This window comes from Heterocephalus glaber, unplaced genomic scaffold (genome assembly GCF_053883595.1).
Source record: "Heterocephalus glaber isolate CG9 unplaced genomic scaffold, H.glaber_assembly_v1.0 deba00000621, whole genome shotgun sequence".
Taxonomy (NCBI): domain Eukaryota; kingdom Metazoa; phylum Chordata; class Mammalia; order Rodentia; family Bathyergidae; genus Heterocephalus; species Heterocephalus glaber.
The window spans coordinates 21791944-21815425 of NW_028258153.1; the positions used below are offsets into that span (position 1 = coordinate 21791944).

At 35.8% G+C, this 23482-nt stretch overlaps 1 protein-coding gene across 3 annotated transcripts in view; it reads right to left on the reverse strand.

Annotated features, from left to right (window-relative positions):
• Positions 1-23482, reverse strand: part of Nbeal1 (neurobeachin like 1) — a 197697-nt gene that overhangs the window by 62061 nt on the left and 112154 nt on the right. For all 3 annotated transcript variants that reach the window (XM_087205830.1, XM_087205829.1, XM_087205828.1), the window contains 6 exons: positions 22762-22915; positions 22176-22304; positions 16737-17042; positions 16493-16642; positions 6268-6425; positions 3055-3179 (listed from right to left, as the gene is read on the reverse strand). In XM_087205830.1, coding sequence (XP_087061956.1) covers positions 3055-3179; positions 6268-6425; positions 16493-16642; positions 16737-17042; positions 22176-22304; positions 22762-22915 — 1022 coding nt within the window. The remainder of the gene's footprint in view (positions 1-3054; positions 3180-6267; positions 6426-16492; positions 16643-16736; positions 17043-22175; positions 22305-22761; positions 22916-23482) is intronic.

The following is a 23482-nucleotide window of genomic DNA, read 5'->3' on the forward strand; positions in this document are numbered from 1 at the left end:
TGGGCTGTGAGATGATACACTTGATCTTAGGCAAAAGGCCGAGAAGTGATGAGCTGTGAGATGATAAACCTAGATTCAAATTCTGCTCTGCCATTTATTAGCCACAGAATCCCATGAATTTATCTTTTCCCCTTTTTTTTTTTTTTTTTTGGTGGTACTGGAAATGGAACCTATGGCCCTGCTCATGCTATGTAAACACTCTGCCATGGAGCTACATTCCTAGTTGCTCCCTTTAAAAATTTCTGAGACAAGGTCTTCCTTTTTTTGGGAGGAGGCAGGCGACGGAACCACTGAGCTAAATCCCTGGCCCGCCTATGTTTTCTTAAAGGGGAAAAGGAGAGTTTATCACAGAGTCCTTATCAATATATGTAATACATATGATACTAAATATAGAGGTAATATATATGAGAAGATAATATATATGATACTAAATATAAGTGGTAGCTATTATTATGATTACATTCCTCTCTTCAACTATCTTAACTGGCATGAAAAGGACAGTAATAGAAGTAAATATATAGCTTACAGGTAGGAATTTAAAATTCTATAGATTTATAAACATTTCATTTATGGGAAATAATAATTCAGACTAACCCAAAACTGCAAATAACTATAAAAAAAACACTATAAACAAATCACCACAAAGAAGATTATTTCCCTTTCAACTTCTTCTATTTTGGGGGTTCCCTTTCAACTCTTCAAATGGTACCACTGCTCAAAACATACAAAATTTATTAATGAATTTAAAGTTCCATTTTTTTGTGTAAATCTGCTTTCAACTCACTTTCTTTTACATGGTCCATAATTATTCTAAAAGAAACTGGTAATTATTTCTACTGAACATGTTTCTTTCATGAGATCCAATGAAAAAACTGTTAGAACATTTACTTAAAGCACATAAGAATGGAATAAAAATGAAAAAGCAGAAAGTCTAGATACATTCAATACAGAGAGCTGACTTTATGTTGATGAATGACACTATACCATTAAGAATATAAACTGAAAATCTACTGAAAGATTGGTGGAGGATTGGTAAAAGGACTGAAGAGCAAGGGGCCAGTTGGGAAATCTACTATAAATTTAGGGAAAGACAGCCCCAAGCTTAGCCATGACAAGAGCAAAGGGAATAAAATTAGGAAAAACATTCAAAGGATATGTAAGAGCTAGAATCAACATGGCATTGTACCTTAAAAGCTATCATGTGTAGAGGATTAAGAGAGGTGAGGGAGTTCCGCTGCCTGCCTCACAAGGGCAAGGACTCAAGTTCAATCCCCAGTACCAAAAAAAGAGAGATGAGGGTAGATTTACAGATAACAATGAATTTAATTTGAATAATTAAAATATGAAGACACTGTTAACTATAATATAAAATAGAAGAGAAACAATCTAGAATAAATGATATATAAATGAGAAAAGATAACTAATTTAGTTTCAGAAATATCAATCACATGGAGACTACAGAGGAGTCAACCCCACAGGCAGTTGGAATCACTGGTCAAGGGATCAAAAGGAAGGCTAGAACTACAAACAGAGAAGGCACCATTACATATACAGTGGTGAAGCCTGGAAAGACCCAGAGAAAACAAGTAAAAGCCAAGATGGAGAGGGATGGATTTGAGAACACCACCACTTAAAAGCTGAGAAAAAAGTTTTAGGAAAAAAAGACAAAATTGGTATGACAGTAGGGAGTGACACAGCAGAGCTAAGAAAGAAATACACTTAGGAGGAACTTCTTGGGGTAGGATTTCTTGGCAAATGTCAGGAAAATGATGTGGGATTCTACTGCTTAAATAATTACTAGACTGATATCATTCAGTACAGAAAGTACACTAGTCTCAGGATTCTAAAAAGGAGGAAAAGCTATATATAATTGGTTGTTGTATAATGTAAGATACATTAAAAGTTGGTGGTTGTATCATGGACAGGGATACTATTTTCCAATAAGGAAAATCACTTACCATTATCTGACTTTAGAATATAAGACCCTAATGGTAGAGAACAGGCTTTGATTAATTTTATGGTATCATATTATTGGCCAATATGTTAAATTAAAACAAGAAGATCTTTAAAAGTTGTCACTCATTTCATCTGTAACCTAGTCAATGAACACACAGTGCAATTTAGTATACAGATGACTGCCAATGACTTCACAAACAACATTTTGGGTATGACTTATCTTCAAAAAGTGAGAGATGAGACAAGTAAGATGGGTAGAAATGAAGGGTTTTTTAAAGAGTTGTAGGATACCCTTAAAATCTGTTTTGAAATATTGCTAGAGTAACTTATTTTATTTCACTTTATTTGTGGTCCTAGGGATAAAAACTAGGACCTTGTGCATGCTAACCATGGAGCTCCCAGTTCCTAGGTTAAATATTTTAAAGTATCAGCCCATCAAAAACATTCAAGGTTTAGAGTTCTTTAGAATTAGTTTGTGGTTTTTCGCTTTTTTTTTTTTTTGAGACAGGTTCTCCCCATGTAGCTGAGGCTAGTGTGGAACTCACAGTGATTCTCTTGCCTCATTCTCCCAGTGCTGGGATCACAGGCATGTGCTACCATGCCTAGCTTAGAATTAGGTTATAAAAGAGAGGTCTGAAGGATTGCTAAGAAAATTTTTTTTTATTTTTGGAAAGTTTGTTGTGTTGCCAAGGCTGGTTTTGAACTTGATTCTTCTGCTTTAGCCTCCTAAGTAGCTGAGATTACAGATGTGTACTACAACACCCACACTCATTTTTTTTTCTGTTTTGAAGAATCCTATTATATCTAACATTAGTCTAAGGGAGAAGACAGTATTTCACTATAAGAGACATAGTTCATATGAAACTCAGCATAATTTTATAATTAAAAACATTTGTTGTGAAAGTACCGGCAAAGGAAATATGGAGTCTTCTTACAGTTAACACAAATATAAAAGTATTGAACACATTAAAGTATCAACTATAAAACATTACTCTTTCTTTATAAGTTAACATTTTAAAAACAATTAATGAAACAATAATAAACATCAACAATCTACCTTCAAAAAGTAATTAAAAATAACTAGTCATTGGAACTCACCTAAGTTATCTCTCAAGGCACTAGCTTCTTCATGGGTTTTGAAATTATAGTTTGGTACCAGTTTAAGTCTCATGCGGGAATAATTTTCTACATTAGCTAATTTCCAGTGAATTGGATTCTGTTTCCTAAAAATATTAATAAGCAAACAAATAAAATATTTAGATTAAAGTTACAAAGATAGGTTGACTGAAGTAGTAAAAGAAATTAACAAGGATTAGCCAGGAGTGGTGGCACATACCTACAATACCAGCACTATGAAAAACTGAGGCAGAAGAATAGCAATTTGAGCCTAGCTTGCGCAATTTAGCAAGATCCTATCTGAAAAAAAAACCAAACAAGCAAGCAAGCAAGCAAAAACAAATGAAAGTGCCAGGCATGGTGGTGCATGGCTGTAATCCTAGCATTTAAGAGGCTGAGGCAGGAGCGTATAGCACTTTCAAGTTTGAGGCCAGCCTGGGCTACTCACACAGTGAGTTCAAGGCCAGCCTGAATTACATACAGACCCTGTCTCAAAACAACAACAACAACAATAAAAAAAAAAATCCTCAAAAACCAAACAAACAAAAAAAACCCAGCTAGTGATATGGCTCGGTCCAAAGGTCCTGAGGGGTTCCACCTCCATTTTCACAAAACAAACAAAACAAAACCACAAAAAAGTACATTGTATTTGCTTTAAAACATTCATACTGATTATATCATTCACTTTTAATGATTTTTTGATTATCTCATTTAATCCAAACAACTCTAAGAGAATTAAAGTGAGTGTGTATAGTTACTTTATACAGAAGGAACCTAGGATAGGGTATTATTTGCTCTGATATGTGAGGTTTACAGATAACATAAATGAGATCTGAACAGGGACTTTCAAACTTACAGCCTGATTCCTTTACTTTTTCACTATCAAATGGAAGTTCTTAAGTAACTATACAGTGAGTTTATATTTCCAAATACAGTTTAAAAAATAATTTTACTAAAAATAAAGACAAGTAAAAATGGATCAAAGAGAGATTAGGGATGCTCAGCTTGTAAAGTCTATGCAAATATTTTAAAACCTGAAAGACTCTGAAATCCATTTCTAGTATTATGCATCTGTGAGAGGGACACTTAACCTACACGTAGCTTTTTTTTTTGGTACTGGGGATCGAACTCGGGTCCTTGCACTTGCACAGCAGGCGGCAAAACCACTGAGCTAAATCCCTGGCCCCGTTTTTGCTTTTTTTTAACACAGGAATATACATTATTTTTTTCACCAAAAAACATGCAAACTTTTAAGTACTTTCTTAAAAATTTTAAAAAATGGATCAATAATGTAAGAGTTAAGACTATAAAATTCTTAGAAGCATATTTTATAAAAGTGCAAAGAAACAGTGGAAAATGGGAAGGAGACCAAGCAATGAAGGGAAAGAGGAAGGGAGAAGGGGAGTATAAAGAATTCAGATGTGTTAGATACATGTACCAACTCACTATGATGAATATAATCATTATGTACTGTAAACATAGACTAGTAAAATTTTTCTAAAAATTGACACTTCTCCAGAGAAGATATATGAATGGCCAGTAAACACAAGAAAAGATGTTCAGCATCATTAGTTATTGAGAAAATGGAAAGGAAAATTGTAAGATAGCATGCCCACTAAGAGGGGCTATAAAATTTTTGAAAATGGCAAGTGTTGGTTAGGATGTGGAGAAATTGGGACCCTCAAACCTTGCTAGTGGAAACATAAAATGATACAGTGCTATGGAAAAAAGCCTGGCAAGTCCTTAGTGAGTTACACAGAATTATCACATGATCCAGCAATTATACTTGCAGATATATACCCAAAGGGACTAAAAACAAATGTTCAAACATATTTACACAATTGTTCGTAGCAGCACTAACTACAATTTAAAAAGTGAGAAATAACCAAACTTCCATCAACTGATAACTGGATAAATAAAGATGGTACATCCATGCAATGAAATATTTTTCAGCCATAAAAATGAATAAAATATTGGTTGGGTTTTTTTTGGCACCAGGGATCAAACTCGGGTCCTTGCGCTTGCGAGGCAGGCAGCGGAACCACTGACCTAAATCCCCGGCCCTAAATATTGTTACATAATATGCTGTAATATAACAAAAACATGCTAAGTAAAAGAAGTCAGACAGAAAAGGTCACCTATTTTATAGTTTCATTTAGATGAAATATCAAAGGAGACAAATAATAGACACGGCAGATTGGCAGGTGGCAGGGGCTAGGGTGATGGAGGTGACTGTTGAGTGAAACAGGGTTTTCATTGGGGTCATGAAAGTATTCTAAAGCTAGACAGAGGTGATGATTAACACAACATTATGAATAATGCTTAATGCCACTGAACTGTACCTCCCCCATCCCCTTTGGGAATTGGTAACTAAACCCAGGGCTTTCACCCTGAGCTACATCCTCATACTCCTTTGTTTTGAGACAGGGTCTTGCTAAGTTGTTAAATTGCCCAGGCTAAGCTTGATCTGTGATCCTTCTGCCTGAACCTTTCAGAATCCAAGAGTACACCACGTTGGGTTAAATTATATATTCTGAAATGGTTAAACTGAAGGGTGGGGACATAGCTCAGTAGCAGAGTGCTTGCCTAGCATGCTGACATTGTGTTCAATTCCAAGCCCCAGAAAAAATAAATAAAATGGACAGGGCTGGAGATTTAGCTCAGTGGTTTTGCCGCCTGCTGCGCAAGCGCAAGGACCGGAGTTCGATCCCTGGTACCAAAAAAAAAAATATATATATATATATATTTAAACACATACTATCATTAACCCTACTTCAAAGAGGTGGTATCAGAAAGACAGAAGTATATTATGTCAATATTTACTAAGGGTCTAAAGTCCAATAAACCTTGTATCATAAAGTAAAAAGAAAATAAGTGCATGAAGAAAAACCCTATATGGCAAGAGTGCTGGTACATGTATGTAATCCCAGCATTCTGGGAAGCTAAGGCAGGAAGATCCCAAGTTTAAGGTCAGGCTGGGCAACTTAATGAGTTCCTGTCTCGAAAAATTAAAAAGGCCTGGGGATGTAACCAAGTGTGAAAGCTTTTGGGGTGGGGGGGAAGACACACAAAACCTTGAGGTAACCTCTGACCTAATTTATAAAAACACAATAAAATTAATTTGGAATCAAAAGGGAACTTAAAAGTTCTAGACTTCTAAAGAAAAAGAGTAATTAATAAATGGTATATTCCTACCTTTCAGCCCAAGGTCCCCTTTCACATGTAAGGTAGGGTTGTACTGCCTTCCAGAGTCTAAGAGCAGCTAATCGTTGACTGCTAAGTTGTTTAAGCATATTATTATATCTCAAGTTCTCTTGGCGTGCTTTTCGATTAAATGGCTCCACAAAAAACTCCTGAAAGTAACAGCAATAAGAGCACTGAATCATATACCCAGAAAATTTTTAAACTGGACCAATAAATTCACGTAATATGAGAAAAAGATTCCGATCATACCTTTATTTCATTACAATAATTGCCTTTGATTGAAGCATGCTATAATTCTATTTATAATCTATTGAGACTATTTTATTTTATTTATTTTATTTTGGTATTAAATTCTTTTATTGGTACATTGTAGGTATACAACACAATTACATTTCTCATTGGGAATTGTACCTTTATATAATGCATCTTGGTTCTTATTTTTTCCCCATTCCTAGCCCTCCCTTCACGCCCTCCACCCTTCCCCATTTACAAAGACTTTATTTCCATTTTTTCCATTTCTCATCATTTTTTCCTTTCCCTTCTTTCCTTTCCCCTGCCCCTCCCACTACCCCTACCCCTTTGGACCTTTTCTTCCTATTTTACATTATCGATTATTCATTCTAATAATTGGTACATTTTAGGTATACAATATAATGACAGTCATCATTGGAAATTTGCACCTTTACATAAGAGACTATTTTAAAACTTAAAAAAATAACTAGTAATAAACTTGTAAAGAATTTCAAAAACCAAGTGCCTCCACACAGGATTTTAAAACTCAGGATAATTAACATTCCACTGCAAGGTGAAATAATCTTTCTTTGGAATCCTTTGATTTATTAGGAATCTTGAATGAGACTCAAGTTTAAAGAAAGTAGGAAGAAGAGTAATCACATTTCATACCATTACAGGTAACTTAAAAGGCAATGACAAAAACAGACCAATCTTTTATAATAGAAAATCTCACGGCTTCACTGCTCCTCACTGAACAGCACCCTAGCTAGCAAATGAATTTATTTATATATGTATTCTAGTTCTTCAGATAAAAGAGACTGATAATAGTTTCTATCAAAACATAATTTTGAGCCCTGAATTGAAAGGTATATATATATATTTGCTGTTGTTTGTTTGTTTTCTCAGAAGGGTCTTGCAATGTAGTTCAGGTTGGCTTTGAAATCACTATGTTGCTGAGGCTGGTCTCCAACTCACAGTGATACTCCTTCCTCAGCCTCCCGAGTGCTAGAATTACAGGCATGCACCACCATGCCTGGTTCTAAAGTTTTCTAATAGACAAGTAGTAAGACTGGCTTATCTCACAATGATATTCACATTTTAGGAACTAAAATGACAGCATTAAAATTTTCAAACAAACAAAAACTGAATTACCTTATAATGAACAGTTAAAGATATGGATCAAACACAAAGGCAACACAACACAGAATGGTTACAAATATAAGCCTTACAGTTAGACCGAGGTACAAATCTTAGCTACTAGCCTAAGCTAATTCTCTTAATTTTATTTATTTTAGCTACTTCTCTGGGGCAAAGTGTCCTAATCTATGAGGAGGTTGACCAAAGCTGTTATCAAAAAGGTTAAGATCTATAATACTTAATATAGGCATAGTTTGGCCTGACTGTAATGCTAGTACTCTGTGAGGCTGAGACAGGAGGATCACAATTTTGAGCCCAGCCTGGGCAATTTAACAATTCAGCGAGACCCTGCCTCAAAAAATAAAAAAAGGTTTGGGGATATAGCTCAGTGCAAAGGCCCTGGATTCAATGCCCAGTACCATAAAAAAAAAAGTACTTTGGGATACAGCATTACCAAATGTTTAAGACAGACAATTGCTGAGAAATTGAGGAAGTCATGACAACTCTGTGAAAATTAAACATCAGTTTCAGTTTTTTGGACACAAGGTACCACTACGCCACACGAGCTGGCTCTTCCACCCTCAGCTTCCCAAGTATACACCACCATACTTGGTTTCACTGTTTAAGTTCAAGTATATAAACATATTTTAAAATTAGATGTCCTAGAAATCTTAAAGGTGAAGTTACAGAAAAAGTGATGAGAATATACAATGGTAGAACTTTTTTCAGGACAAATAACAGTATTTATTTATAAGCAGTACTTACTAGCAATTACTTCCATCCTAGGGAAGTTATCTTGGATAACACAAATATAACTGTAGGGATGACAGTGGAATACTACATAGCCATATAATAGCAAGGAAAGGTATTCCCCATACAGTCAGCTCTCTGTATCCATGACCTCCACATCCACGGATTCAATGAAGAGTGGACTGAAAATATTTGGGGACAAAATGTACTTGTACTGTACATATACACACTTTTTTAAAAATTACTTTTATTATTTTAATGTAATACAAATAGATATTAATGAAAATTTAAAAGTTCTATGAAAAAATAATTTTTCATAACAAAAATAGAGACTAACAATGGTAAATACACTGTATTATAATCTTAAAAGAACATATTTTCATTTGCTAATCTATCTCTCAACTCATTTTTTCAGGATCAATTCTACATAATTTTTAGGAGAAAAATCATTCACAACTGAAATTATGATTAGGCCCAGTTTTCTTGCCTACAAGCCAGCTGTGGCATGTCGAGACATAACTCCCATTTTCGCCACCAGTCACAGATAAAAACCTCAATGGTTCTGTGATGCTGTGATGCTCCAGGGTAAGATTACACCAGCTGAAGATAATTCTGGGAAGGAACAAAATCTTCACCTGTCCTGAGTCATCTGTTACCTTTGTTACTCTGGAATATACCGAATACAGGTGTGGCAAGCACCAGTTTAGTCTTTGCTGCCCAGAGCAGCATTTATCAAACCCAAAGCTCAGCTTCTTTTCTAAATCTCACTTCTGTCTATATTAATTAACTTGCCTTGTGCTGTCATAGCTCACAGGAAACTTTATATGTTTTAGATATTAGTCCTCTGTCTGAGGATCCACTGGCTACAATTTTTTCCCATGCTGTGGGTTGTCTCTTCAATCTGTTGGTTTCTTTTGCTGTGCAAAAGCTTTTTAATAAGTTGAGGTCCCAGTTGTTGATTCTTTGTAGTATTTCCCGTGTGGTCAGGGTTTTGTTAATGAAGTCTTTGCGTACTCCTACGTCCTCAAGGATTCTACCTATTCTCTCTTCCAGCAGATTTACCATTTCTGTTTAAATATTTAGATCTTTGATCCATTTTTGATTTTAGATTAGTGCATGGTGAGAGACAAGGGTCTAGGTTTTGTCTTTGGCATGTAGATGCCAGTTTTTCCAGCACCATTAAAGAGGCTTTTTTCCAGGGAATGTGTTTGGCCTCTTTGTCAAAAATAGGTGGCTGATGGTTTTAGAATCTTGAGTTATTTTCCTTGTTTTTTCTTCTTCCCCCAATACAAGCTTTCAGCCCAAAATAAAAATCATGCATTGTTGAACCCCTAACTGGCTGGCATGCTTTCTCCTGTTTTTATTCTACAGGTTTTGCTTAATGAACCCAAGGATAGTTTTAGGTGTAGTTTTTCAAATCAATATAATGCAGCAGAAATGTAGCACAGTTAGTTAGTACAAGCATCTCACTTCCCAAAGACCTGAATTCAACTGGATAATCTTCAAGTTCTTAAATTCCCAAAGAACACATTGTGTTATTCCCTGTGTGTATTTTTAACCTAAATCATGTTGGTGTGAGTTGTCAATTTGTTTGGAAGATCCTGCTTGAGAAGAGTTTTAGATTTTAAGGTCATATATATAAATCAATGTCTACTGTTCTGCACCAGCTAGTGCTTACAATTTCATTCAAGCCCTAAGTATGAACCCTGCTGTTCATTTTTCTATGGCAGTTGAACACTGAATTCAAGATTTTCATTTGGTTTTAAAAGTACTACGCAAAACAAGCAATAAAAAGGGGAATGGGGTGTGCTAGTGTTTAAAAAAAAATAGGCGGATTGTGTTAGGGGTTGCTTCTGCATTTTCTAATCTGTTTCACTGATCCTCAAAAGGTCTGATTTTTGCCAGTACCCTACTTTTTTTTTTTTTTTTTTAAATCACAGTAGCTCTGTAGTATAATTTCAAGTCAGGGATTATCATGTCCCCTGCCTTGCCTTTGTTGACCAGAATTGCTTTTGCTATTCTAGGTCTCTTCTGATTTCAAATGAATTTTAGGAATGATTTCTCTAGCTGTGTGAAGTATGCTGATGGTATTTTGATTGGTATTGCATTAAATCTGTATAACAATTTTGGGAGTATGGCTATTTTCACTATGTTGGTTCTTCCTACCCATGAGCAAGGATATCTTTCTTTTTGTTTTGAGTTAGGGTCTCATTGTATAGTTCAGGCTGGCCTTGAACTCACTCTGTAGACCAGGCTGACCTCGAACTCAAGGCAATCCTCCTGCCTCAGCCTCCCAAGTGCTGGGATTACAAGAGTGCGCCACCATGGCCGGCTTCTTTCCATTTTCTGATATCCTCTTCAATCCCCTCTTTCAGAGTACTGTAATTTTCAATGAAAAGAAAACTTTACTTTCTTTGTGAGACTGATTCCTAAGTATTTCATTTTTTCCATGCTATCGGGAAAGGTGTTGTTTCTCTAATTTCTTGGTCAGTAGTTTGTTATTTGTGTACAGGAATGCTACTGATTTTTGAGTGTTCACTTTTTATCCAGCTACACTACTGAATTTGGTTATTAAATCTAGAAGTCTTTCAGTGGAGTTTTTGGGGTCTTCTATGTAAAGTATCACGTTATCCACAAATAATGATAATTTAATTTCTTCCTTTCCTATATTCCTTTTATTTCTCTTTTCTAATTGCTGTGGGTAATGTTTCCAGAACTATATTGAATAGGAGTGGTGATAGTGGACATCCTTGCCTTATTCCTGATTTTAGAGTGAAAGCTTTCAGTTTTTGTTCATTTAGTATTATGTTGGCTGTTGGTTTGTCATAGATGGCTTTTATCAGATTGAGATAAAGACCATCTATTTTAATTTTCTGCAGGGTTTTATTATGAATGGGTGTTGGAATTTGTCAAATGTTTTTTCTGCATCTATTGAGATGATCATATGATTTTTATCTTTGGCTCTGTTGATATGGTATATTACATTTATTGATTTGTACAAGTTGAACCATCCCTGCATGAAACCCACTTGGTCATGGTGCATATACAGACTTTTTAAAATTGTCATTCCCTATACTATATAACAACTATTGAAATATTTATATTCTATTAGTTATTATGAATAACCTAGTGATGATTTATAGTATACAGGAGAAGATGAAAAGATAAACTATATAAAAGATAAAAAGGTTGCCAGGTGAGACCCTGTCTAAAACAAAAACAAAAACAACAACAAAACAAAACGGTTATATACAGAGAGGGCACCATTTTACATACGGGGTTTAAGCATCTGCATATCCACATGGATGGTGTTTCCTGGAATTAATTCCTCAGGCACTAAGAGACAACTATGTATTGTAAGATAAAAAGGACTAGCACATTAAACACTCCCATTTTGGCTTAATCAAACATATAAATAAAAATACAGGAAAGATATATGCTCAAATGTAAACAGTGGTGGAATAGTAATTCTTTCAACCTTTATCTTACAGAACAGTAGTGGTGAACCTATGGAACATGTGTCACAGTGGGCACACAGAGCCCTCTCTGTTGGCACACAAGCCAAGTCTCGACAGCAGCTGAGCATCAGATAACAGTTGTTTTTTCTAAACTAAAACCTCAGTACCAAGGTTTAATTTCAGTGTTGGCACTTTGCAATAGGTAAGTGGGTTTTGGGTCGCAGTTTGAGAACTCAAGTCTCTAAAAGGTTTGCCATCACTGCTATAGAATAAGTGCTTTTTTTTTTTTCTTGGTACCAGGAATCAAACTCAGGACCTTAAGATTGTGAGACAAGTGCAGTGCCACTGAGCTAAATCCCTGGACCTAGAATAAGTACTTTTTATTAATCAGAACAATAGGAGTAATGTCTGGACATAAAGACAACAATAAGATGAGATAAAAGGATAAAAACATCATATGTAGCATAAGGTCTATTCTGCATGAATAGAACATTATTTGTTTAAACACACACACACACACACACACACACACACACACACACACACCCAGAACCACTGAAAGTTAGATTACAAATCGACTCATTTCCTCAATACCTGCTGCATTTCTATCAATATACAATGCTTTAATAGTCAGAAAAATATATTTTAATGGCTATTAATTTTAACTTCTTTTTAAAATTATTTAAGTTTAAATGACTTGTTTAACAATAAGAACAGAGTGATTGTTAGACAACGAGGGCATTAAAGATAATCCGGTCCAAGCCTGGCATGGTGGTATATACCTATAATCTCAGTATTCTGAGAATCTGAGGTGAGAGGATCAAAAGCTGCTTGTAACTGTTATCATTCACTTAAATCTACTTAAATACTTTTTTCCTTCAACTCTTCCTTCCTTCCTGCTGTTCCATGCTTTTCTAAGTATCTGGGCCGGAAGGTAGTCCTTTACTGTTTTTTTTTTGTCATACAACTCTTCTGGTAATTTCTCTCTGCTTTGTCTGAAATGTTTTGCCTTCACTTATTTTTGAATGCAGAATACGACTTAATTATATAGCAATACTTAAAATAAGTATAACTTTCACTGTTCATGGTATTCAAATATTCTGACTGCAAATGGTATCTAATTTTGCTTAAGTTTGGGAAGAAAAATCTTTGCAAAAACATGTTTTAATGTTATTAGAGGTTGTACTTTCGACTATTTTAAACACATTTTTAAACCATTCTAATAAAACGGTAAACAATTATTGAAATAATTTAGTTACTATTTTGATAACAGTAGTTCTAATGATGACCATTAACTGTTGACGAAAAGAAACTTTTTATGGGGCAACTAGTCCAATCACTAAAGACTAGCGCTATCCCTGAAAGAATCTTCCTTAAAGGCATTTCTTTTCCTTGTGGTAGGAGAAATTGAACCTAGAGCTTCATGTATGCTAGGCAAACACTGTAGCACTGAGATACATCCCAGGTCCTTATAAATTTTGAGACAGGGACTTGTAAGTTGCTCAGATTGGCTTCCATCTTGGGTTTCTCTCATCTTAGCCTTCCCAGTGGCTGGGATTATAGGCAAATGCAAGATGCCTAGTTCTCAAAGGTACCTTTGATAGTTATTTCAATTTTGACAGCTAGGTGAGAAATGAAGCTTATAAGCTGCAGGTCCTCAGTCTTGAAGTCATCAACTTTTTCAATATTTAAGAGATTTTTAGTTTGGAGAAATAATCTTGGTCCCTCTTGAAGCTGCACCACCGTCATTCATGTGAAGACAAACACTCTCCTTGCAGTGTACTATACAAAGTTCCCTAGCTGCTGCAAATTTTTTATAGAATGAGACAGGTGAACTGGGAGAAGATGCTCTTGTAGAAAAGAACTCTAAGTCCCTTATCTCTTGACCTCTGTTACAACCAGCATGAGAGCTTTACTGTTTGCTATACCAACCTGGTAAAGAACAAGGCCAAGATTTGATGTCATCAAAAGATCTAGGGCCGGGGATTTACCTCAGTGGTTCCACCGCCTGCCTTGAAAGCAGAAGGACCAAAGTTCAATCTCCAGTACCCAAAAAAAGAAAAAAAAATCTTCTGGATTCTAAACACACATCATGATTCTTGTCATAGGGTTAGTTTTGATTATGTCAATAACTTTGGCAGTTGTCATTATAGACTACAATAATCCAAGTTAGGACCAGGGATTTAGCTCAGTGGTTCCGGCGCCTGCCTCACAAGCACAAGGTCCCAAGTTCAATCCTCAGTACCAAAAAATTAATAATAATAATCCAAGTTAATTTTTGAATTCTTCCCTAAAATACATCCACCAAAAAGTTATAAACTGTCTTAAATTTTTGCTTTGACAGAGAACACTAAGGTGGCAAAAAAGTTTGGGAATCAGTGATCTTTAATCACTGAGAAGAGATTTCTTTGGTATTCATGGATTCCTTGGTACATTAGAAAAACTTCAAAATACTCTCCTAGAATACATATTTGATTGGCAGTAAAAATAAACAACAAAAACATCACTGTCAGCTCTTCTCTCACATTGAAGCAAGCTTGCATGCTGAACACAGGATACTGTTGTTGGCTGAATCTTCATTTTTACATACAGCAGGGTTATGTGCTCTAGATACTATAGCCTTCCAAGCAGCCATGGCTATGATACAGGATCCAGTTCACTTGTGAACTACCAAGTGCCAACTCTACATTCAGCTACTTGGGCAGTGGGGAGCAACAGCAAAAAGGGTGCTTTGAGAGAGGTACCACAGCTGTTCCTGCAACAATTATCAGTGTGAAAGGACTTAATTTTTTTTTTTTTAAAGAAAAGATATGTATGTCTTTTTCAGTTCAGTTTCAGGGACGTCCCAATGTCAAGTGAACAGTTCTGCTTCTTTTTCTTTTGAGACAGGATCTCACTATGCAGTTCAGGCTGGCCTTAAATTCATGGCAATCCTCCTGCCTCAGCCTCCTAAGTACTTCAAGAACACATCAAGCCCAGCTAAATGCAGTTTTTCTTGACAAATCCATTAATGTTGCCCCCTATACTGAAAGATTTTCAACTACTGAACCAACTTGCATTCCTAGGATAATCAATCAATAAACCAATCTACCTACCTACCTACTTTTTATCTATTTACCTACTCACCCACCCACCTACCTACCTTATATTTGGATGGGGCTTGTGCTTGGGCTCCTGAGGAATACCAGTCTATAGTTTCCTTATACTATTCCCCCTCCACCCCGGTACTGGGACTCAGACTCAGGACCTTGTGCTTGCTAGGTAGGTGCAGAGTCACTGAGCTAAATCCCTGGCCCTCCTTATACTATTTTTGCATGCTTTCAATAGGAGTATAACATCACCTTCATAAATTGATTTGGGAAGTATTCCTACCTTTCTTTTCTTCTTAAGAGGCTGAGGAACTGGTGTAATTTCTTCATTAAATATTTGGTATAATTTGCTAAACTACCTGAGCTTAGAGTTTTCACATTTAGATGGTTTAGAACTATAATTTCTCTTCTAGATACAGAACTATCTAGCTTATATAGTTACTTTTAATTAGTTTTAAATTTTCTACCTACTGAGGAATTGAACTATTCTCAAGTTATCATACTTATTATGTACAGAGTCTGTAGTAATCTCTTAATACTGTATTGGTGGCTGTAGAGTCAGTGGTCAGATTGGCTCTTTCATTACTGGTATAAATAATTGCTTTGTTTTGAGACATGCCTTACCATGTAGTTCAGGATGGCAGTCCTTCCTGTCTCAACTTCCAGAGTGCTGGGATTAGCATGCCACCATGCTGGGCCTAATAATTTTTTTTTAACTTCTTTTCTTTTGCTCTGTTACTCTAGCTAGAAGTAAATCAATTTTACTAATATTCTGAAGAGCTAGATTTTGATTTCATTATCTATTGTTTTTCTGCTTTCACTTTCACTGATTGTTCTTATCCATATTTTCCTGTCTCTGCTTATTATAAGTTTAAATTACTTTGCTTTTTCTAGTTTCTTGAGGTAGAAATTTTTTTTTTTGATACCGGGGATTGAACTTGGGTCCTTCTGCTTGCAAGGCAGGCGGCAGAACCACTGAGCTAAATCCCCGGCCCTCTTGAGGTAGAAATTTAAAATTATAAAGTTGAAGCCTTTCTACCTTTCTAATAAGCATATAGTGCTACACATTTCCCTGTAAGCACTGATACATATCTGAGCCTTCTTGGAAGTATCTACTAATGGACTTTCAGTTTCACAAACTAATTTTTACATAATCATTATATACAGAATTTTTTTTTTTTTGGTACTGGGGATCGAACTCGGGACCTTGTGCGTGCAAGGCAGGCACTGGAACCACTGAGCTAAATCCCCAGCCCTACAGAATATTTTAGTACTAATAGTCAATTGTTTCTGATCAGCTGGTTTTTTCCCAATTCTGAAAGAATTTTCAGACAGACAAACTATTAACTGTTTTCAAATGTCAGGCTTAGTAGTACTCTCATTTGAGTATTAAATGCTTCGAATCAATATGAAAAAGTAGGTATTAAAACATTTCGGCTGGAGGTGTAGCTCAGTGGTAAAACACTTGCCTAGCATGCACAAAGCTCTAGGTTCGATCCCTAGCTCTGTAACACAAAATAAAACACAATCAAACAAAATAATTTTTACCTGAAATTTGAGCTTGCTTTCCCCTCCTTCCCGGTCTCGTTTATGCATATTCACCATTAAGGCTTCATAACAACTCTTCCAATAAAGTGCCATATTCTCTTGACCATCATAAAATGTATGAGTTTCATATTGCTTCATATAAGGAAGAATCTTATTTAAAAAAAGAATATACAAAATTTGGTATACACATCTATGAAAATGATAAATCAGTAGAAGAATCTTGCTCAAAAAAGATAAAACTTACATATTTTTCAATGTAAACTTGCCATTCATTTGTACTGCAATATTCTTGAAAATCTTCAAAAAATGAGGAGCTAACATTGGTAAAAGGTAAAGAAGGTAGGTGTAAGTTCATGAAGAGAAGTTCATAAATTTTGGACACCAGAGTACGGACAAGGGGAATCAGGAATGAGTAGGTTTCAGTCTGTTCTTTGATTGACTGACTGAGAACACATTCCAGCTTCCCTAAAATGTAACACGCTTCCTCCTGGCTTTCAATCACTTTGGTCTGAAGAAGGGTATTTAGCTTGGCTGATGCCACCGCACAAACCTGGAAGATAGATGAGAAAGAGCAGATAGGGTGAGGCAGAATTTAGTGATAGCAAAGGTTTCGCTTTGCTCTGCAAGTTCAGAACTTGTGTATATTAATGGTCAAGAACGTTGAATTGTCTCAGATCTTGCTTTACATTTAAGCTAACAAATAAGTCTGCCACATTTTCATAGATATCTGCATAGAATACGAGACTTTTGGACAAGGGTCAAAGATCTACAGCAATAGTAATAACCACAGTATCAAGATTTGGACTGGCTGCCCAAACTGCAATTCTCACAGTGAGAGACAAAGAAGACTAGATGATACCTGCACATGGAGTGCATGCTTGGGGAGGAACACCAAGAATGTGGAATCTGAAACTTTTATTTGGGCCGAAAGCTTGTCCGGAGGGAGTCAGGCCCTCATTTTCAAAGCTGTTCACTATATAAGGAACCTAACAAAGGCATCTGACCCTCTACTCACACACAGAAACACAACAGATTCATGGAAGGTTTCTACCACTAATGATTGGAAGAAAACCCTATCTTTCTCTGGATATGAATGAGCGAGCATTAAGGCCCAATGATTGCTGGCAAACATTTTGTGTTTATAAGGGAAGCGAGCTTAAGACAAGAGCAATGCTGGGAGAAGAGCAATTTAGTTAAACCAGAGCCTTGACTGAATCCTCCTCTTTATCTCCTCTTCATTATGGGATTCTCAATTATTTGAGCCACTACAGCTTCAAATTTCAGTCAGTTTGAATTGGTGTTTCTGTTATTTGAAATAAAAAGTATTCTGATATATGACGATAGGTATATACAGGTCTGAGTCCTTAATTAAAACCCAACTACCCTTAAAATTCCCAAGGAAAATAGATTCCAAAGCACAAGCGCAGGCAAAAGAATACCCTAGATTACTAGTAAGGGCTGGTCATAAAAAGCGATATGGAAAAGTAAGTTAGGTGATTAGAGGTCTTCATTTTCTTTAGGCTACAGAAAGATCTAAGTCATAAGAACCAAAACAGGGAAAATGACAATATTGTGCTGCTTCCTCCCTCATTCTTTGTCCTGATTTTGGATACAATTACTTCCCAGAATAAAGAAAAGCAAAATAAAATCAATTATTAGAACTTGACATCACTTTAGGAATATATTTGTGGTAAAAGCTGATCTTGGCTGTGTGAACAGGTCTCTGCAGGCAAAAGAAACAAGAAAATCTTAACAAAGCAAACAGCATCGGAGGAAATAATCTCTAACATGGTCCAAGGCTTTAACTTCACTACTAGAAAGTGAGGCTCTTCCACAATCCTCATATCCCATATGCTGGTATCTATGCTTTTTTGCTATGAGTTTGAAAAAATACTGTTTACACAAAATGATGAAGGCAGATGCAGTGGGGCACACCTGTAATCCTAGCTACTCAGGAGGGTGATAGCAAGTTGAAGGTAATCCTAGACAACCTATTGAGACTCTCAAAATAACATTTAAAAATGCTGACTATTCAGTGCTTTGATTTTAATATCATGATATTAAATAAACTCTTAAGTTTATACATTTACTTAAAAGTATAAAGCTACTTTTAATAAATACATCACTGGGGCCAGGGATTTAGCTCAGTGGTTCTGGCACCTGCATTGTAAGCGCAAGGTCCCAAGTTCGATCCCCCGTACCAAATAAATAAATAAATACATCATTGAGGGGGAGGGAAAGGAATAAAATTAAATTTAATTTAAAAATAAATAAAGACATCATACTTTACTTGACCACTTCCTTATTTTTGGACAGATACACATTTGCTTCTTCCTAACCTGGCCTCCATTATAGACCACATTAGGGTCACCTGAGGAATTAAAACACTAGTGCCCAACTCTCCCCTACATCTGAATGAACTGAGTGTTATGGTTTAAATCAAGAATGTACCCTTGTTCATAGCAGCACACACTGTAATAGCTAAAACTTGGAAACAGCCCAACTGCCCATCAACTGGAGACTGGACCAAGAAAATGTGGGTGGTTTTTTTTTTTTTGGTACCGGGGGTCGAACTCAGGTCCTTGCGCTTGGGCAACAGGCAGCGAAACCACTAAGCTAAATCCCCGGCCCAATGTAGGTTTTTTTAAATAAAATGGAGTACTACTCAGCCGTAAAGAATGAGAAATTAGAGACATTTATGGCTAAATGAATGCACATTGAGGGGATACTCTTAAGTGAAATAAATAGGACACACATGTAAATACCGAATAGTTTCTCTAGTATGAGAAACTGAAACTGTAAATAAGGGCTAAAAGGTATAACAGATAATGTGAAATAGGAAGAAAAGGGGCAAAGGGGAAGGGGAAGTGGGAGGGGTAGGGGAAAGGAAAGAAGGGAATGGAATTAATATGAGAAAATGAAAAAACTTGAAACAAAGTCTTTGTAAATAGGGAGGGGTGGAAGGGTTGAAGGGAGGGCAGGGGAATGGGGAAAAAAATAAGAACCAAGATAGATTATGTAAAAGTACAAATTTCCAGTGATGAATGTCATTATATTGTATACTAAAATGTACCAATAAAATTAACTTAAAAAGAAAGAAAGAAAGAAAAAAAAATGTACCCAAAAGGCCTCATGAGCTCATAGGTGGGTCTTTTGGAAGGTGGCTGAATTATGGGGGCGCTACAGCTGACTTGCTGCTGGGATTTGGGGCCTGATTGGAGGAAGCAGGTCACTATGAACATAAAACTAGAAGGGTCCGCCTTCCTCCTCTGCTCCTTGCTGTCTGCTTCCTAGGTGCCATGATCTGTGCAGCTTCCCTGTACCAGTCCATTCCAACATGTACTTCCTGCCTTGAAGCCAGATAACTATGGACTGAAAACATGAGCCAAAATAAACCTCTCCTCTTTTAGGCTGTGTGTTGAGTTATTTTGTCCCACTGAAGAGGAAAATGACAAAGACAATGGATGATGTCCTACTCAGGTAATTTTTTTTAAAGGTCCTCTAGGTGATTTCATGTGTACCCCAGGATGAAAATCAAGAGTTGAGTTGAGACAACTGGGGGGAATAGGGAATGTATGAACTGCAGATGATATGCTGCATCTAAATCAATCAAAAGTCACATAATTCTACTTTTCCTAAAGGCTAGAAAATTTTGGCTTTCTATGTGAAATCTTGTAAAACCTGAGTAACTGGCAATTAGTATACATGGGCCAAACCAAAGTTTGACAGGCATCTTCATTTTGCAGGGAGCTCTATCATAACTCCTATAAACAAAGATCCCTGTCTTAACCTTTAATGTGCAAAACCTCAGGAAAATACACTTTTATTCTTGAGAGAATAAAATTAAATGGGCTGGTAAATAAATACTTTAGATTAGCTACTCAGGAGTCTGAAGCTGGAGGATTATTCTGTTTGAGAATAACCTGGGCAAAATGACTAATCCATGACTAATTATGGGCAGATAGATTGGACTAGTTTTACCTGTAGGTGCTGCACTCATTTATTTAACAGGTGTTAGTAGGGGGTCTTACAATGGGATGGGCACTGGATATTTAATGGTGAACTATAAAGACATTTTGTTTTGGGAAATTTCATCAAATTAAAAGAAAAAAAAAGTGGAACAGCAACAAAAAAGAGTTCTACCATTTATAAACAGCTACCTGGCCAGCATGCTAGCTGTAACTGCTTTAACAATCATTAGGCTAATATTAATGAAAAAGCTTCATTCTATTTCTAGGAGGAGAAAATAAAGAGGCCAGGGATTTAGCTCAGTGGTTCCACTGCCTGAGCACAAGATCCCAAGTTCGATCCCCGGTACTAAAAAAACAAAAAACAAAAAAAGAATACCATGATGAACATCTTATGTTCAAAGACTGTCTAGTGTTTTAGATTATGATGTGAGGATAAAGTTTCAGAGTGTAATTACTAGATAGAGTACAATCTTTTTGAAAGTTCTTAGTTATATATATTTTCAAATTGGTTTTAAAAACTGTATAGTTCAAACTTCCAGTATCCATGCATCCTAAAGTCCATCTATTTAACTAGCTTTTCTGCATTTTCCAAGTTTTCTACAATAAATATGTGCTTTTATGATAAAAGGGGGAAAACCCCTTATTTAATAAGAAATCAACATGGAGAAACGAGTTTCACATAATAATAGGAGAAAGAAAAAGAACACCAAATTACCTTAATATACGACAATTTCAATAATCTGAAAGACACATTCATAGAAAAAATAACAGAAAGGGAATAATATATTTAAATAATAATAATTGTTTTCTCTCAGGCTATGGGATATTGAATAATTTGTTTTTTACTCTTTATACTTTTGTATATTTTGCTCAGTAAAGATATATTACTATGATCAGAAAGAAGTATTTATTGAAAAACAGAACCATCAGATTATGGTCTTTTTATTTATTTATTTATTTTTTTTTTTTGGTACCAAGGATCGAACTCGGGTCCTTGTGCTTCCACAGCAGGCGGCAAAACCACTGAGCTAAATCCCCGGCCCAGATTATGGTCTTTTTAAAATAAGACAATCTTATGTCAGAATTTTAACTTCTCCATATTCCTAGCAACACTATAAGTAGTTTATGAATAGTATTAGAAACTAGTTCCATACTGACTCCCCTATATCAAGTACTAAAATTGCAATACTAAAATAAAAAGGGCCAGGTAAATAGTAAATAACTGTGGATACTTTGTTTTGTTTTTTGGGTTTTTTGGAGGGGAATGGAGTCTCGCTCTGTAATTCAGGCTAGTCTTAAACTCACTATGTAGCTCAGGCTGGCCTCAAGATTGCAGGAATCCTCCTGCCTCAGACTCCCAAGTGCTGGGATTACAGGTGTGTGCCACCAGCACCTGACTAACTGTGGGATACTTATGACTAATCCAAACTGGGAAGGTTAGAGAAGAAAGCCTTATTATGTCTTAGAGAATATCTAATCCAATCCAGGTATTACAAGTACCAAATGTAAAAAAAAAAAAAGACTAAAATTCACATAGAACTTTATGACTATGAGGAAGAAGTAAGCAATTAATTGTGATGTCAGAAATTGAAACTCAAACTGAAACCACATATATTACTGAAACAAATAAAAGAAAATACTGGAAAGATTCTATCATTTAATTATTCCTAAATAATGCTAGTGCATACAAGTACAAAAAAGAATCGACAAACCTGCAAACTGCCGCTTTCAATGAATCCCAGGAGCAACTGGATCTGAATTTGAGAAAGTTTTACCCATATTGGACTTTCAGAATACCAGACTGACAGACACTCAAAGAGCAGCATGATATCCTCTAAAAGCTATTACAGAGGGAAAATTGAGAAATAAAAATAATTTTTTAATGTACTGATGACGAGTTTCCCCCAACATGAATAAAAATCACAAATATATCAAAACTTGTCCTATGTTCAATTGGTGAAAGCCAAAATAATCATCCTAGTAGCCCAGTGTGGTAGCGCATGCCTCCTGTCCCACTACAAAACAAAACAAAAAACAAAAACAAAGAATCATCCTAGTAACAGCTAACAAAATCTGTGATTATTCATTATGTTTCATCCATGTTTATTGTATCTAATTAGGTATTAATGTTCTAAAAAGTGGGGAGTCACTTGGGGGTGAAGTTTATTAATACAGCCATTACCTAGCATCTATAAGGCCCTGGGTTTGATTCCCAGTGCTGGGGGAAAAAAGATGGAAAACTTCTTTCTCTGGACAGCCCTTAACTACCCAAAAGGTAATTCTAAAGATAATACTAACCTTCTCAGTCCATATGCTTGAATTAACTAGTCCCTCTGAGTACAGGAAGTCCTGTATGATCAGTATGAGTCGGAAGGCATTTTCAGCAGTTACTGGATTTATTTTTGCCTCTCTGTTTTCTGCGAGTGCCCATTCTAACATCTTCTGTAGCAAACTAAGTGTAAAACAGAGTCCTCTTAAGCCATTTTAAATTAGAAAGAGAACATGAAAGGTAAAACAACAGTTATTTATTAGTAGTACTGCAGCTCCAAAGATATACTATCACTAGCAGATATCACTAAGACATTGTGGACTGAATTCAATACAGTACTTGGAGCAACTTTTCAATGTTTTAAGTATCTTTACTATACTTATTAACAAAAGTGAAAGTCACTGGTTTTACTTGACTATAACAAAGTTATGACAATAACTTGCATTCTATTCTCCATATGATACTTAAAATTACTTCTTTCAAGTCTGAAATTGGGAAGCTTAAAGAAAGCCTTATTAGGTCTTAGAGAATGTCTAAGGAAAAAAATAAAGAGGTAATTCTTAAAAACAGAAAACAAAAAACAAAGAGGTAATTCTTCCCTAGTGTCCTGCCCTTATAAAGTCCTATTATCTACTGGGAATTTCAAAGGACCTAGAGAAATTTTCATGAAAATACTTTTTTCCTTTAGCATGAAAATACTCAAATTTCCACAAAACTGTAGTACACACGCATTAGTCCTCAGATACTGCA